The sequence below is a fragment of the Barbus barbus genome (assembly GCF_936440315.1).
Source record: "Barbus barbus genome assembly, chromosome: 42".
Classification (NCBI taxonomy): Eukaryota; Metazoa; Chordata; class Actinopteri; order Cypriniformes; family Cyprinidae; genus Barbus; species Barbus barbus.
Window position 1 is genome coordinate 14,820,738 of NC_136720.1, and position 17,831 is coordinate 14,838,568.

General features: G+C 39.6%; 2 protein-coding genes across 4 annotated transcripts in view; one reads left to right on the top strand and one right to left on the bottom strand.

The window, feature by feature from the left end:
• Positions 1-12,027, bottom strand: LOC306861227 (nucleoporin Nup37-like). Of its 2 annotated transcripts, none has more exons than XM_079403377.1 (10): positions 11,581-12,027; positions 10,976-11,183; positions 9,270-9,394; positions 7,866-7,938; positions 7,078-7,172; positions 1,888-1,978; positions 1,619-1,800; positions 1,270-1,320; positions 1,096-1,189; positions 1-1,019 (listed from the first exon to the last, which is right to left on the bottom strand). In XM_079403377.1, exons 2-10 carry the CDS (start codon positions 11,129-11,131, stop codon positions 906-908), a joined length of 981 nt encoding a protein of 326 aa, XP_079259503.1. In that variant the 5' UTR covers positions 11,132-11,183; positions 11,581-12,027; the 3' UTR covers positions 1-905. The 2 variants fall into 2 exon arrangements, with proteins under 2 accessions (XP_079259503.1, XP_079259504.1); XM_079403378.1 differs by having other exon boundaries at positions 10,976-11,152; positions 11,581-11,682.
• The window catches only part of LOC306861226 (PCNA-interacting partner-like), a 16,954-nt gene continuing 10,827 nt past the window's right edge, over positions 11,705-17,831 (top strand). The window contains exons 1-7 of one of the 2 annotated variants that reach the window (XM_079403375.1): positions 11,705-12,233; positions 12,347-12,372; positions 12,464-12,635; positions 13,546-13,779; positions 13,881-13,988; positions 16,491-16,661; positions 16,791-16,945. In XM_079403375.1, the coding sequence (XP_079259501.1) occupies positions 12,486-12,635; positions 13,546-13,779; positions 13,881-13,988; positions 16,491-16,661; positions 16,791-16,945 (818 nt within the window). In that variant the 5' untranslated portion in view covers positions 11,705-12,233; positions 12,347-12,372; positions 12,464-12,485. The remainder of the gene's footprint in view (positions 12,234-12,346; positions 12,373-12,463; positions 12,636-13,545; positions 13,780-13,880; positions 13,989-16,490; positions 16,662-16,790; positions 16,946-17,831) is intronic. The other variant, XM_079403376.1, reaches the window with a different exon arrangement.

The window sequence follows — 17,831 nt, forward strand, 5'->3', positions numbered from 1 at the left end:
GTAATTTACACATTTTTATTGATTAACAGATTATGGGCTCATTTATTTTGTAATTAAATTGTAACTAGATACTCCCCAACATTCTCCACTTGTCATGTGATGTGACTAAAAATGTAATGATTAATAAATTAATAATTAGTGATATTTGTAAGAAATACTTTTTGCATCATGATTCATGAATTAAAAAATAATAAATCCAAAGTTATAGCAGCAAATTTCTTAAAAGGTTTTTTAAGATTGTGAATGTTTTTTATTTGTCATTGATCCAACTACTCTACCTTTTGGCCTCACACCTTCCTGCCCAAACATAACACAATTAACCTGAGAGGACCCTTGTTCCCCCTTTAGACAGTCTCCTGTGCTTTTCTTGGAAAAAAACACAGCTCGCGCCATCTTGTATTCTCCTTGCACTTTAGTTTCCCATGCTTGTCTTCATCTTCAGGGTTCAACACTTGAAGCACAAATAGCATTGCGTCCGTCTCCCCCACCACACATGCGTCACGGTCGAGTGGAGGAAGTTCCCCTGTAGTGTTAGGAATGGGACTGCAGATTATTATCCTGGTGGAGTCAATGAGACTGTCTATATTAGCACCTGTACAGCTTTTTGTCCCACACTCCAGCGTTCTGCAATGAAAACTGCGAGCTCCTGCCGTTCGACGACCTTTGGCTCAATTTTAAGCCTGCTTGACAGAACACCACACCAAAAACACTGATACAATGCTTTTCAGAAAAAGGGAAAAAACTGGGGAGAGAGAAAGAGAGTCTTGTATCCCACAATTGTTAGTCTGAGTTCTAACCCAAGTGACCTATAAAACAAGACACAGTGTAGTACGTACAGTGACAGTGCAAGAAAAATATGAATTTATTGAAAAAGGAAAACAGAACACTCTCCAGTTCTATCCAGGTTACATCTCTGTCATCCAGAAGAACAGCTTTCGGTCCCCACCGATAACACATAGAGGCAGGGTCCTATGCCAGCTTAGACCAGCCCCCACAGATGCAGAACCAATCATCACAGGCTGCAGTGACAATTGTATACCATTGGAATGCAAATCTATTTTAAACTCAAATAGCGAAGTACATAATTTTACAAACCTGTGGATGGCCCAGATGATGCACCAGTAACTGACTGTTGACTTTTCCCGGATAGCCTGTGGTAGCGAAAAGATTCTCATTTGCCCTTGACCATCTGTAGAAGAGAGGCCACCGGGATTATAGTCATGGATGCAGTCCAACAAAGAAAATAATTTTTAGACAAAAAAAAATTACCTGAAATGTCTTGCCTTGTCAACATGAGCTGGTCTCTTCTCGAGTGGATAACTACAGGCAAAACACATCAGCATCATTTACCGAAAGTTTAATTTATTCCACCTTTAACAAAACTGCTCAGTTGAATGTCGTAATTGTGATTTAGTGTGGAGGAGTTCATGTAAGACTTCAGAAGGTTTTAAGGGTTGATGAACATAATGGACAAATTCTTGATTCTCAGAAAGATTAACTAAATTATGTGGAACAGGGGAGATAGGTCATGTCGACCACATAATAGTTGTGCTGTAAAAGCAACTCACTGAACTCCAAACATAATGCATTTTAGCCACAGAGACAAAATCGCATTTACCTAGAGCGGGTAATGTCCCAGATCACCCAATCGTTGGCCACCACAGCTCCAACCTTAATAGTGTTTGTGAGACACCAGTCAGCTGACATGAGCGGCACCTGCCCGCTGTCCAGAGACAGAATTGCGTGTTGTGTAACAAGGTCATAAAACCGTATTGTGCCTTTCTTCTCCGCCACCATCAACTGTATTAAAGAAATATACCTTACCGAAAGTTCACATCGAAATCTACATCCCATATAACCATTAGTTCTGTCAGACTTGTTACTGACCTTACAGAGGTCCTCAGGGTGCCAACAGACACTTACACCAGGGGAACGTAGTCTGAATGAAATGGTTTCATTACCATCAAGGTCCCACACTCTTTAAGAAGAAAAGCAACAATATAATCAGACATTAATTATGTGGACAGCTGTAATGTTCACCACAACATCTATCTTGCATGATGGCCAAAATATAGAACTTGTTCAAAACATTGTGTAGGTTAACTTTACATGATAAACAGTGAAAAAGTCTCTGAAAGTACTAGGGATTTAATCAAGATGTGCACTTTTAACTGTGTGGATGTTCTTTTCCCCATATTACTATCCAGTGTTAAGAAATTCAAAATTTTATCTACATTTTAAGTGGTGCAATAAAGTTGCAGGTCATGGTGACATAGCAAATGGTTCAGCAACAGGAATAAAAAATAATGAGGCCATGAATGGGTTATTACATCACGCCCATCCCCATGTGTTCTAACCCTTTAAAACATGCACACACACAAACAGACTAAGTCTGAAAGTAAAAAAAATTAAATCAGTTTAAAAAAAAAAAAAAAAAAAAAAAGCACTGTCAGAAACAGGACACTAATCAAATGCGGCATAATCCTAAAAAGAACTCAATTAGGCACACGGAAGGAAGTCAGATTACTAAAAATAACTTCTTGCCAATGAAAAACCATTAACCACTAACCTAAAATAAATCAACAGAATGACTGAAGACTATAGTGTTTTGAATACAACTTAAATAGATACAGATTTCAAGCTATAGACGAGAAGCTACACTAGCATTCAGGACACTTTGCAATCAAAGTATACATTTCATCAGTATGTGTTCCTTAGGAATCAAAGCAGTGACCTCGGAGTCGCCAGCACCATGTACCAGGTGAACTACACAAACCCTTGCCTGCAGCTGACCTGGAGTTCCACTCAGAAGCAGGATTGCCAATACCTCCCAGCTTTTTCTTCCTAAGAACACAAAATTTTCACTCCAAATTTGGCCGAGGAAGTTTGTGAAGGCACGCTAGCGCAAGTACAGATACAGCAAGAGGCCTGCAAGCAGATGCAATAAATCATTTGGACGGAGAAGACTGGAGATCAGATTCTGGAAGGTTTCACTGGAGATCAGATCTTGGGTTTACCACATCACAGAGGCCCGAGTGAAGAGAACCACAAGTTCTCTCAAATGAGTTGAAACTGTGGAGGTTTTCTGGGAAAGTGTGGGAGAAGAGAAGGAGAGGGGGGGAGAAGAAGCCCTCCATTAATAGGAAAGACGCACAAACGCTTGGTTGATGAGGTCATTGAGAAGTCTTCATCAAATGAATGCCAAAAGCACTCCAAAGCCTGTCTGAATGTCAACCGTGCAGTTGGGTAGATTAATATCTGCAGCTGGGCGGTACTTGGAGGACATGCCCCATGCTCAACAGCTCCCAGACGAGGGTCTTTGTAAGTACCTAAGCTCTGCCCAACATTTGCCAGGAACTCCTGAACGGTCTCCTCTTGTCTGGGGCAACTATGCTCTGATCAAGCTCCTTTGCCGATTATGAGTGAGGTTTCAGACCACACCACACAAACATGGTTAAAACCCCTTTACTCAGAACCCCTCGCCAAGCAAGAGTTCAATTGCATGCAAAACCAAAACCGCCAGCCTTGACAACGACCAGGGTATTCAAGAGGGCGAAAAGTTAGCTCTCTACAACCCTGACAAAGCCAAATGAGGATTAAGACACTAAGCACACAAACACAGTGGGAAGCATCACAGACAGTGTGCTACTGCTATTGCGTAAGGCTCTTCAATGACTGACGCAGCATTGTGGAATAACATGCGGCAGCCATATACAATATGAGATGAAAGAGAGGGAAGTGTTTGAAGTCACAAAAGATCTAAGAGAAAAAACAAGGGGAGGGTCTGTCTGGCTTGTCTGTGTTTTCCCACACTGCACAACCGGGAAGCTGACCTGAGCATGCAATGTGATTTTTCAGATGGGGCAGGGGCGAGAAATGCTGAAATTGAGTTAAGAACTGTTGAAACAAACATTTATGGTGGCGACCGGGTCAGGGGCCAATTCTTTGACTGAGATGGTGTGAATAACAGTTCTGACCTGACCTGTTTAAACCAACAGTGTTAGTGATTTTGTTTACATGCAAGTGCTCTCAGCAGCCAAAATGACACTCTTTTGTGGTCTAGTATAATTTATCAATGATAAAGAGAATAAAAAGGTTAAAACCTCACAAAGAAACAGATGCGAGGAGGGTGAAACCAACCCGAAAACAGCTATCGTCACCAGACTTACTTTATAGGACATAATGTCTCGGTTACGCAAAACCTAGTGAGCTGGTTCATAATTTTACTATGAGAGTACATATTACTACCTTTGAGGTATATATTCTAAGGTACTAATATGTACCCTTTAGGGATAAAGAAGGCGCTAAGGCAGGGCTGGGCAACTTTGATCTTGGAAGGCACTGTCCTGCAGAGTTTAGTTCCAACCCTAATCAAACAAAGAACCGAAGTTGCCCAGCCCTGCACTAAGGTGTCCCTTTGAGAGTACTGCCCCAGTGACAAGCTGTTGTACCTCTAAAGGTACAATTTTTGTGTAACCCTTTTAAGGCATCATATGGGCTTTTGGAACACAGTTCCAAAAAGTTAAAAGAAACAGTTTCCCTTCCAAGGGACCTTGTGTTAGTGAAATTCTAAGGCAGCATTGAAAGTATCCTCCTTAGAAAGTATTTTGATAATCTTAGATTTTGTGTCATCAATTTAGCTGAATGCCACGTCCAAACTCTACTGCCGGGGTGTCCAGTCCTGCTCCTGGGAGATCATCTTCCTATGGAGTTTAACTCCAGCCTGTTCCAACACACTTATCTATTAAGTGGCCCTCCAGGAGGATTGGAATCAATTTATAGTCAAATCTCCTTTGGCCATCACATGAGGAGTGCTATTTGTGCATCAGCTAGAGTTGCTACCTATGTTTCAAATAAGTTACTTATGTTATGATGTTCTATTTTGGGTCAAACCCCTTTTCTGCCCTACAAAACACCTGTCTTCCTCTGGAACTGAAGGTATGTCTCATTCTCCTAGCTTGAACTCTGTCAACTCAGCATTTCCTTGTGTGACCTGCACTCCCTAAAGTAATCTGTAGGTGGCACTAAGGCCTGCAACACTACTATACCAAAAACCTCCTCTGATCTTCAAAGGAAACAGGTTGCACTCTTTCCCCGGCACACACACAGAATTACATAACACTAAAGGAGATCTAAAACGGTTTGAAATCAAGGCGATTCTATAATTGAGGTGGTTGATCAAACCCTCACTGGCGATATCTTAAAAGGCAGGCAAGATCAAATTTAAATACCTATGTGGAAGAACAACCCTGCTGAAAAGAACAGCATGAATTTCAACAGGTCTGCTAACGGAGACTGCAAGTTAAGAAACCTTGTAGGGACATAACCATACTAGCATCCCATGCTGCAGACCAGCATCCTTAACATAAGCTGCTGACCAGAACAGGTGGTATTTTCAACAGGGAAGGTGTGTCACACATGCATAAACGTTCTAGCTGAGAGCCACATTTGTGTCAAAAGCTCAGTTTGTGTGGCCTGACTGGAAAAGGTTCACTCTCTTTCTCTAACATTAACCTGATCTTTCTCTTGTTCCACCTCACTGTTCCTCCTGCGTCCCATATTTTCTCAACGTGACAGAATTTAAATCTTTCTGCAGATGGAGCGCTCTACTGTTTTCTCTGGCTCCACAGGAGAGGGAGACTGAGGCTTATGGCGGATGTTTCCTGCTTCGATCCCTTCAGTGGCCTCTCTACTCTCCCACCAAACACACTATCTCTGACTCAAAATCCACTGCCCAAAGCTACATATATATACTAAATTCTGATGGCATGTGTAAACTATGGTTTTGGCGGGCACTCTGGGTAACATTTGGCTTTTTTCCTTATGAGCACGACCACAGCGAGACACCAAATCTCAAATCATCATATCAAATCTCTCATTTGAGCTGGCAGTTCAGGATTAGTAATATATGGTAACTGCAGTGGTTTGCACCTTACTGTGCTGTCGGGTGGGCCATGATTTATTCATAAAAGATGGTTATTACTTAATCAAAATAATAGGCTGCTTCTAACTGGGCCAATCTTAGGGGTGTTAGGGATTACAAAAGGGGCTTCAGCACATACAGGCTCCAGCAGAGAAGAAGCCCATTACTGCCGAAGCTGCAAACTGAAACGGTCTCACCCTTGACTATGATAAAGATCTGTCATTCCTCCTTTAATCACAGCCTGAAGTTTTACCAACATCAATAAAACAGCTGCGAGAAGAGCAGCGCACTCCTATTCTCAATGTCGCACCACCCAGATGAAGAGTGTATGAAAACATTATTGCAGCGCAATGGGTCAGTGCTGACATTAGGTCACATGCTGACACTGGCAGTGTGTGCACCAAGAAATGCACTGGGCTTGAAGCAGATCCACAAACATCCCAGCACAGATGACGTGAAAGATGATGGTTAATATCAAGAAAGGGATGTAATGTCTATAATGCAATGGCACAGAAACGGCAAAAGCACCTGATCATGTAGAGAAAACTTGGTTACACCATCCAAACTTTAAGATGTATATCATAAAACTGTCATGGCAAGGTCTGCATAAAGGATCCAATAGCTGAATTTTGGATGTCTATAAGGAAAACTACCGTCTTGGTCCACGTCCACCTTGAAGCCATTAGGGTTTGCAAGCTATGAAGAGAAAGGCCGGGCCATTGAGTTGTGGCAGGCCGCAGTGCTGCTACATCCAGGTGTGTCAATTACATGGTTCTGACGCAAAAGGGAAGACCCGAGACTCCAGGAGTGCTCTCTTACATTACCTCTGACTGCCAGGAAACCGCACTTACCTCAGTGGCTGATTGGTGGGGCCACGTTCGAGGAGCTCGTTAACTGTGGCCGTGGAGAGGAAAAGCCACGGCTGCTGATTGGATTTCCACGTTTAACCAATTACTTAGAAAAACTCTGCAAGCAAGTGGTGGTTGATGCTTACGCAGACCAACGGCGAGCCGTGTTGTGTTTAGTGTCAGGTTTCAGTGTGGAAATTTGGTCAAGACTTTCTGCATCATTAACAGAGAACAGAACGCACTCACACACACACACATATATTTCACTTTCTCACACTCATACACTCGGACTGCAGTGCAACTAACCTGCAAGTGTGGTCATCGCTGACAGAGGCTATTTGCTTTCCTTCTGCAGGCTCAAAAACTAGATGATTGATGTAGCTGGTGTGGCCTTCCATCACCTAGGCAACACAAGAAATCATAGAAATTGAATACAACGATCATACAGTGAATAAGTCAGCCAAGGACAGAAAGAAATATTACTGTACAGATGGGTGTACAATAAGGCTATAACAGATATCATATCTGGTATGATATCATCAAAAAGCTGATATTTTTCTGCTTTTTGACAACATCCGTGAACCTTTTCAAAGTGATGAAGCTCATGGACAGTTCAATCAAACATTCTTTTGAATTGATTCAGACCATTTAAAATCATTCACAGAATTTTCCTCCACTGCCATTTTGCCATTAAAAGCACATTGCTAGAGATAGTTCATCCAAAAATGAAACTTAAGCCATCATTTACACACCTTCATGTTGTTCCAAACCTGTATGAGTTTCTTTTTCATGCTGAACATAAAAGAAGATATTTTGAAGAATGCTGGTACTCAAACAGTTGATGGTCCCCATTAACTTAAATAGTATTTATATTCCTACTATAGAAGTCCATAGGGACCAACAACTGTTTGGTTCTTCAAAATATCTTCTTTTATGTTCAACATAAGAAAGAAACTCATACAGGTTTGGAACAACATGAGGGTGAGTAATTGATGACTGAATTTTCATTTCTGCGAGAAGTACTCCTTTAATTTTCTATTACCAGCAAAATCACAGCAAATATACTGTGAGTGTACAGGAGAAGAAAGAGCTACCTTTAGATCACAATTGTTTTGAAGTTCAGATGTCCACAGCCTGACTTTTCTATCAGCCGCTGCGGTGCAAAACCTGAAATTAGAAAAAAAAAAAAAGGATAAAATAATACACTGCATTTAGTCACCATCATGTACGTGGGTGTGTAATAAACCACAGTCAGAAGATAAAACACTGGAGAGATTACAAATGTTAAAGACAAACAACCAAAGTCAGAATTTCATCACGCCATTTTCACATTTGTCTGTTCAAAATCCAACCAAACCTAATAAAACAGCTCTGCCACTAATCAGCAGCAGCAATTATTCACACAATTACACTAACTCACCTCTGACAAGAAAAACACTTTTAGTTAGAGAGTTGCACGCACATTTTTATGTTACCATACCACACACAGACACAAAATCTTCTTCCATCTTATAACAAACAAAAATCACACAAGTTCTTGCCACGAAAGGTCAGATTACCATCACATCATATCAACATGTTCATTTGCGAGTTGTCTTTGGCTAGATTGTTGCGCGGATGGCGTAACATCACAACGGTACCAATCATTTACATGCCAGCAGTACAAGCAGGCAACGAGTCAACCCGTCAATAACCTCTGACTCCATGTCAACCCACATGCCCAGGAAACCTTAATAAGATCTCTAGTACTCCGTTCCCAAGAGGTACACCTACAGTGAAGAAGAAAATAAACCCAAATAAAGGGCAGCGCACACAGTTAAGCACGCTACACGTTCCGCCCTGACCACAGCATGGCCAGGAAATAACTCTGCCCTTCCCATGCTGCTAAACCTACAGGAAACTTCCCTACCGGGAGCAGAACCCTCCCAAGTTCACAGCTTAACGAAGAACATGTCAGACTGACAACATCTTATTAGACTTTTGATACAAACCAGATCAAACTACAGCTGTGACAGACACTTTCCACAGCTTGACATGAACATACAAATCTTGGTAATGAATCGATCTCTGGAAAATGGGTCTCTCAGTGATAAAAACATGTTCTGAGAAAGCACATTTGTTTGAACAAAAATGAGTATGTTTGTGCATGTGTGGTAAAATATCTCAACTCTCAAATATCCCAATTGACTCAGACATCAATTAGAACGGGAAATTCAATAGTGCAATACAGAAAAAGCATATTTATCTAACATTTAAAAGAATATCAGAATTTGTGCGGTAAAATAAATCAATTATCATATACCGTGTCTGAGCCTCTAATGAAGAGAACCCGTTTGTAGATGAAGAACTGTATGGTGTCTGGTATTGAGATCTGTGCTCCTTCCATACATCATCATAATTCCACATCTTACATTACACACACAAAGTCACATTATAATCCATCAATTTGATTTGGTTTCTCCCCAACATAAAAAAGCGGCACATGCTCAAAACTGTACCTGATGACTTGAGGGAGCTGATCCAGACGCGTTTCAGGGCTCCATGCGATAGCATCCACACGTACTCCATGCAAGAACACTTGCACAGAAGTGAACTCTACATCCTCGACCTCTGTATCTTCCTCCTGCAGAAATAGAAATCACTAGGCTGTGCACATCATCATTTAAATGCTGACATGAAGACAAGAAATGATCTGTTCTCATGCAGCATCCTAGTAAACAGTGTTTTCTCTTTTCATACAGATATGGATGGTTATATTCACAACAGTACTATTTCTGTACTATGCATACTACGTACATAGGCTGAAATCGCATACTCTCGGAGTAGGCATTTCTTCTGAATATGCACTTACTTATGCGAATGTAAAATATGTATATGTAGTATGAATGCAATCGGGACGTACAACATTGACCATGTTGTCATTGTCTATGAACTACAGCATCAGTTGCATCACTTCATTGCCACTGACAAATCCTCTCCTGTGGCTTCATGGGATAGTAAAATGGCCACTGGATGTCCACTTCAGAATCTCGTCAGAAGTAGTCAGTAATATGGGTACTTTTTGCCTGCTGTTTTATTAAGTTTTTTCCCCTGCTATTTAGTAAGGAAATATTCAATGATACAGCCATTGTGTACATTTTCTGAATGTCTGAATTTCCCAGACAACCTACGATACTTTATCTCCCATATCTTGAAGTATAAGATATATCTTGTTGTATACGATACAATAATTCCCATAATCCCATAAAATAACTTGATCTTTAATTCAATAACTTGATAAACTAGTGTAACAAATGAACAAAATGCAATAATAATGCTCACTTTAACAGTTTATTTCAAACGTCTATTATAAATGAATGGAATTTACACTTGATATGCAACTTGTAGTTGGTTGTAAAATATTTAGCCAGTATACACAGCTAATTTTGAATGGTGGTCAATAGAAAACAATCCTTCTAGGAACCCAAAAGTTTTCTGGTATGGCTAACAGGACCATGGTAACCAACCAAACCTTGACCCCTTGGTTTTCAAACCATTTTAAAAATGAATTTAAAGGGTATACTGCCCAGTACGCAGTGTGCTAGTAATGCTTTCTGAACACAGCCCTTGAGTTTCATGCAAGTATGGATGTTTTGTTGGTAAAAAAGTGACTACTTGAACCTGCCAGAGAGAACTCTGGCCACCCAGCATCCCAGTTCACATACCATCCAAAATATCCTAACTAGTAATCGAGATTAGTTATCTTGAATATGGACCCTTTTCAATGTGAGGGTGTTTTTAATACAGCGTTTATGGGAGGGGCAGTAAATTTGACATCATTCTCTCATCTGACTGCCATCATCAGTCTCTCTCAATTTCTTTCCTTTGACTGAAAGTTATGAAAGCACTATCGTGGAGTTTTTCTTTTGCTATTTGGGCAAATGAGAATGCAAAAAACATATCTGTGGTACTCTCCCACTCACTGCTCTTGAAGTTTATCCAACTATGATGACTTCCGCTGCTAAGAAGCCCAAAAATGTGAAAAAGTTCTATTGTTTAGGGAGGATAGATTGCAAATTCCTTAAGTGTTTATTTTCACCTCTAAACAAACACACCTGAACCAGTTCATCACTGCTCAAATCATAGACAGGTGTGTTAGAGCAGGAATGTAACCCTGCAGTGAGGTACACACAGACTGATCAGTCTGTTGAATAACTGTCCTCACCTTAAAACGACAAGTGCCCACGACTACATACTGGTTTCCTCCATACGCCAGAAGTGACACAGGTGAGCCACAGTCAAATGGACTGAACTCTACCACATGAACATAGTCCTCACAGGACACTGTGTAGCTTGCAGAGCGAACTGTTTCATCTGGCATCTTCCATCAAATGAATCCTTGCTGTTTGGATGAAATGGAGTTACATTCCACTCTAAATTATAAACAACATGGAGAAACACAAATTAGCACTTTTTATTGGAGGAAAAATGCCATAATGGTTAGCAAAAAAAGAACAAGAAGAAGGATTATCTGATATGATGTAACGTGGTGTCCAGACATTGCTGTATTTTTATGAAGAAAGTTTCCTAAATTTAACGAATAGAAGTTTTTAAAACTAAAATAACCCTAGAACTTAATCTCTACTGTACCTCACATATATTTTGATAATAAATATTTAACTCTTTATATTTCTTTACAGTCTCCATACATTCATTTCAGTGTCGAAGTCACGAATTAATTACTCTTAGATCAGAGACAGCAGGCTAATGTGCAGCGAGCCATACATTCTAAAAAAAAAAAAAAAAGTATTAAAGCTTTATGAGACAAACCTGGAATAATTGTATATACTCGGTTGATCGTCTGGCTGAGAAAGTGAGTTCTGGCGCATTAAAACCCATGCGGTGCTTGTTCTCAGCGCGCTTTCTGATCACGTGATCGCGTTTGTTTACTTCCAGGTTAGTGACGTAATCATGACGCTAGCACAAAGAAATGAGTGGCATTAGAAACAAAGCCAAACAAAAATACGCATTGATGCACTTCTCTAGTTTATTGTACATTTTTATTTTACCCCTGGAGCAATATATTTGTAGATGCTGTTTTTTTTAAATCTTTTTTTATTATGGGAGATATATATACTTAAAATGCAAACGCTATAAACAATCGTAACACACAAATTAGTGGTTTAGTTTATTTCTAGTTTGTCTAGACGAAATGAAATAATTTATAGTCCTGGGGAAATGTACTGCCCCTGCACTCGTATGTGGTTTGAAACGAAACGGGACCGTTCTGCTGGGGCTATTGACTTCCTGTTTGGTGGGGGCGTGGCTAACTCATCGCGCTCTGTGATTGGTCCAGGCGTCCTGGCGTGTGGATTTAAATTTACAGGCATCGGTCCGTTTATAATAACTTACAACTACTCTGACGTCTGTTTTCCCATGTGTTTCACATTAGAGACCTAGGACGCGTCTAAATATCAGTGTTGGTAAGTTGACCTAAGATGTTTGGAGGTTCTGTTCCTAATTAAGTGCAAAGGGGCTCCTCTTGTTTCTGACTATTATTGTGATTTGCTTGATGTCTTCGGTCTTTGTGTTCTAGCTCAGGCCAGGGGTAGATTTGGAAAGGTATGTGTGATGCTGACTGGCTTGCATGTATGTTCTGCTGTCTGCTCATGATCATTTCAGTGCTGACCTGCTCAATTTTCTGGCCCTGCAGTTCATTTTGTAAACGTTGAATAATGGTGGTTATGGAGGATAGCCTGAAAACCATGACCAAGGTCTTCAGGAGAGAATGTCACAGAGTGTTAGACTCTGAGAGGACCACCATCCAAGGGGCTGATGGGATGCTGATGGTCCTACAACTTGCTATGGCTGGGGTCAACAAGCAGGTAATTTATGAACTTGTTCTATATTTTTGGTATCTGGGCTTGTTATTAGTTACTGGCTAAAATCACCAAAGCATGGATTTCAGGTTTGTAAATGGATATACACTACTTTTCAAATGTTTGGGTCAGTTTTATTTGTTTCGGTCAATGTTTATTTGTAAAGAAATAGATGATTTCTTATTAAAATAAGTTGTTGTTTTTTTTATATAATATAGGCCTAATAGAAAATAAAAAATTAGAATATATATATATATATATATATATATATATATATATATATATATATATATATATATATATATATATATAAATTAAACAACTGTTTTCAGCATTATTCTTAATGTTTCTTAAGCACAAAATCAGTATATTAGAATAATTTCTGAAGGATCATGTGACACTGAAGACTGGAGTAAGGGCTGCTGAAAATTTGTTTGTTTTTTGTCATCGCAGGGATAAATTACATTTTTAAAATATAATGAAACAGAAAACAGTTATTTTTACTTGTAGTAATGCAGTTTTTTTCTTATGGAAAAAGTGTATATGGTGTATACTGGTACATCAAAAATTATTCAAAAAATTTATTCTTTGAATAAGTATGTTTTTATATCACTAATTATGTCAAATATGTGACACAGATCATGTGAACTTTGTGCAAATGGTCAAATTATCTATTTTTCCTGGAATTCTTCTGTTGATCGTTTTATTTAGTGGGTGAAACACTTTTGAACATCATTTTATAGGATTTCCACTTTTAACATTAATGTTTGCTTTGCTTGCAGTCTATACGTGCTGCGGTAGGAAAAAGAATGAGTCACACAAGTTTGAATCATACATTTTGTTCCGTATCTGTACATTTTCTGTGGAGTGGTTCTGCGTAATATGCTTGTCCCTGTGTTTGCTCTGCTCCTGACAGGAACATGGGGACTTTGGTGTTGCTTTGAGTGAAGTCTTGGCTGCCTGGAAATACTTCCTTCTGGATAAGCTCCAGCTATCCCACAACGATACCCCTCTTCCACGAAACTATGACTTCATCCGAAAAGAGTACGACTGCTTTTTGAAATGCACCAATACTGTGGACTTGATTGACATCTTCATTATGTTCAAGGAGCTTCGGATAAATGAGGACCCTGAGGAGCCCCTAACCGCGGTGAGTGCTGCCAGTGGTCCTTAGATTTGGTTGTTCTTTCAGTCATCTTTCTCAAAGATCTTTAATCTGTGGCATGTTCGTGGTTTTATCTCGATATCTAGATTCAACTGTTTCAGTTTCTCATTGGTGAGCAGGAGAGTTTGGAGAAAATGGATCCTCTTCCTGTGTGTCCCGCAACTCCATCTAGCAAGGCAATCTGTAGTCCACAGGTAAATGGTGATGCATTAGCATGAGACTAAAATTAGAGGGGTTTTGTTTGTTTGTTTGTGTGTGTGTGTGTGTGTGTGTGTGTGTGTGGGGCTCTTATTCCCAAAACATTACAATGACAGCAAATGGGTTGAACACATTTCAACAAAGGACTTAACACTTATACTTTATTTACTGAATTGCATGTAAAAAAAAAAAATAAATACTTTGTGAAACAACAACAAATTCTTTAAATGTTAAAATGAAATTGCATATATTTAATAACATTTAATATTTTTGTTTGTAGGTTGTTAATTTTTTACACACACAATTGTGGGGACTTTCCATAGACTTCTATTACTTTTATACTGACCAAACTATATATATATATATATATATATATTTTTTTTTATCCTCTAGTCTAACCCAACAGATAACCTGTTTTTGCATTGTTCAACTTTCAGATAAACATCATTTACTATTTTTAATATTTTTTTTTCCCTCGTGGGGAGTGTAGGCCAGTCCCCACATTGTCAAAAAATTTAGGTTTTACTATCCTTGTGGGGACATTTGGTCCCCTCAATGTAGCATAAACAAGCACACACACACACGCACATACATGCATACAGTGGGGGGGGGGGGGGGGGGTTATTTGATCCCCTGCTGATTTTGTACGTTTGCCATCTTGCAAAGAAATTATCAGTCTATAATTTTAGTGGTAGGTTTATTTTAACCGTGAGAGTCAAAACAAATCCAGAAAAATGCATTTCAAAAAAGTTATAAATTGATTTGCATTTTAAATGAGTGCAATAAGTATTTGATCCCCTATCAATCAGCAAGATTTCTGGCTCCCATGTGTCTATTGTGTTTATACGGGTAAGGAGCTGAGATTAGAGCACTCTCTTGAAGAGAGTGCTCCTAATCTCAGTTTGTTACCTGTATAAAAGACACCTGTCGACAGAAGCAATCAATCAATCATATTCCAAACTCTCCACCATGGCCAAGACCATAGAGCTGTCCAAGGATGTCAGGGACAAGGCTGGAATGGGCTATCAGACCATCGCCAAGCAGCTTGGTGAGAAGGTGACAACAGTTGGTGCGATTATTCGCAAATGGAAGAAACCCAAAATAACTGTCAATCTCCTTCGGTCTGGGGCTCCATGCAAAATCTCACCTCATGGAGTTTCAATGATTATGAGAACGGTGAGGAATCAGCCTAGAACTACACGGGAGGATCTTGTCAATGATCTCACCAAGAAAACAATTGGTAACACACTACACCGTGAAGGACTGAAATCCTGCAGCGCCCGCAAGGTCCCCCTGCTCAAGAAAGCACATGTACAGGCACGTCTGAAGTTTGCCAATGATTCAGAGGAGAACTGGGGAAAAGTGTTGTGGTCCGATGAGACCAAAATCCAGCTCTTTGGCATCAACTCAACTCGCCTTGTTTGGAGGAGGAAGAATGCTGCCTATAACCCCAAGAGCACCATCCCCACCGTCACACATGGAGGTGGAAACATTATGCTTTGGGCGTGTTTTTCTGCTAAGGGGACAGGACAACTGCACCGCATAAAAGGGACGATGGATGGGGTAATTTACCGCCAGGGCATTGAAAATGGTTTGTGGATGGCTATTCCAGCATGACAATGACCCAAAACACACGGCCAAGGCAACAAAGGAGTGGCTCAAGAAGCACATTAAGGTCCTGGAGTGGCCGAGCCAGTCTCCAGACCTTAATCCCATGGAAAATCTGTGGAGGGAGCTTGCAGCATCTTGATATGCCACACCTGTGAGGTGGATGGATTATCTTGGCAAAGGAGAAGTGCTCACTAACACAGGTTTAGACAGATTTGTGAACAATATTTGAGAGAAACAGGCCTTTTGTGTACATAGAAAAAGGCTTAGATCTTTGAGTTCAGCTCATGAAAAATGGGGGCAAAAACAAGTTTAAAGTTTAAAGCTTATTGTACCTGGCGACAGTAACTAAGGAGGGTGGAGTTTAGCAAAGGATTCTATTACTTTTATGTTGAGATCTTACTCTAGTATTGTTTTGCTGGCTGTCATTTTCCCTTTCGTTTCCTGTTATATTTCACCCCCTTACATGTGCCTCTTATTCAGAACAATGTAAATATATCATATCATATATTCATAAAAAATTATGCACTTTAAAAGTTTTAAAAGCACTTTGTATAGTGTGTTGAAACTGCTGCTACTCTTGCCCAGTTCTGTTCACAGCTGCTCTGCTAGGCTCTGATTTATGTGTGAGTAGACGCTGGGTTTTGCCACTGTAATACTGGGGGTGATGAAGTTTATGAGCCTTGCCTGTTTAAGCTTAAGGGGCTGTGGAAAAAGCCCGTCCTCTATGGAACATGAGTCCAAGTCCGCTAACTGACTCATCAGTATTGCTGAACGGAAGAGTATGAACCGTTCCTGTTAAAAACAAACCATTTTACCCTTTCAGTTAACATTTGCTTTTAGTACATTTCCAATTATTCCACTAAGGTGTTGTTCAACCTTTCCTGCAGATGCAGAGAGTTGTCAGGAGAGTTTTCTGTTCTTATTTGGGCCTTCTGGTGAACTCTAAGAACGACCTAGCCCTTGCATACACCCTGGACAACCCAAATCGCGCTCTGGATCACAGTGCCTTTACTGACCTTAGACATGCTGCCTGCGATGGCGCCTCTTCTCTCTTCCTGGTGAATTTGCAATGGCATATACTTTAAGATAGAAAAATTTATAAATTTACATTTGCACACATTTTTGTTGAACCACATCTTTTTAATCATAATGTGAATGCTAATTAATTACTGTTTTTGTATATTCAGACAGTAACTTCATTTGTCAGGGCCATACAGTTGGGAGGAAAGGGGTACGCCCCACCTGAGACTCACCCCTTAAGGAAGCACGTAAAGGGTTTTTTGGAGTTTCTCAATTTTGTCGACCAGTGTCAAGAAGTTCTGGGAGAAACCCCTAATCCCAGGTACATATCATGCTTTAATTATTTTTATTTGTTTTTATAAATCTTGTATTGGAAATACATTTCCATAGTATTCCATTCTGAACACAACACATGTCTTTAAGTCTGCATAGCATCTGTCGATGTCTTCCTTCTTCGGAAATACAGTTCTTATAATATAGGCCTAAAAATTTATTCAGGACTAAATTTATTAAAAATGAATTGTATTCAATTTAGTCACTTTTTCTTTGATGTATTTTCCTATTACTACACTTATTTTTTTTATTTATGCATGCTTGGTACTGCAAAAAAAAAAAAAAAGCTTTCATACATTTAAGTACTCTTATGATATTATTAATGTTTTAAAGGATTAGTTTATCAAAAAATGAAAATTCTATCATAAATTACTCCTCTCGTTCCAAACCCGTAAGATCTTTGTTCGTCTTTGGAATACAAATTAAGAAATTTATTTGATGAAATCCGAGAGCTTTCTGACCCTGCATTGACAGCAACACAACTACCACATTCAAGGTCCAGAAAAGTAGCAAGGACATCAATAAAGTAGTCCATGTGACATCAGTGGTTCAACTGTAGTTTTATGAAGCTACGGGAATACTTTGTGTGCAAAAAAAACCTAAAATAATTACTTTATTCAACAATTTCTCTTCCCTGCAAGTTGCTGTGCATTCACAAGAGTACCACGAGGCATAGTCACTGTGTTTGCATCAAGATTACATTTATTTGTTTATTTAAGCCAAATCATCCAAAAATATTTCTTGCTTCTAATCAGTAACACTAGAAATGAAAGGTCATTTAGAGTGCATTGCGTTATGAGATACATTATTCCATGTCATGCACCATGTTTGTTGTATATTGCCCTTTTTGGCTGATGTTACAGGTCAAAAACATT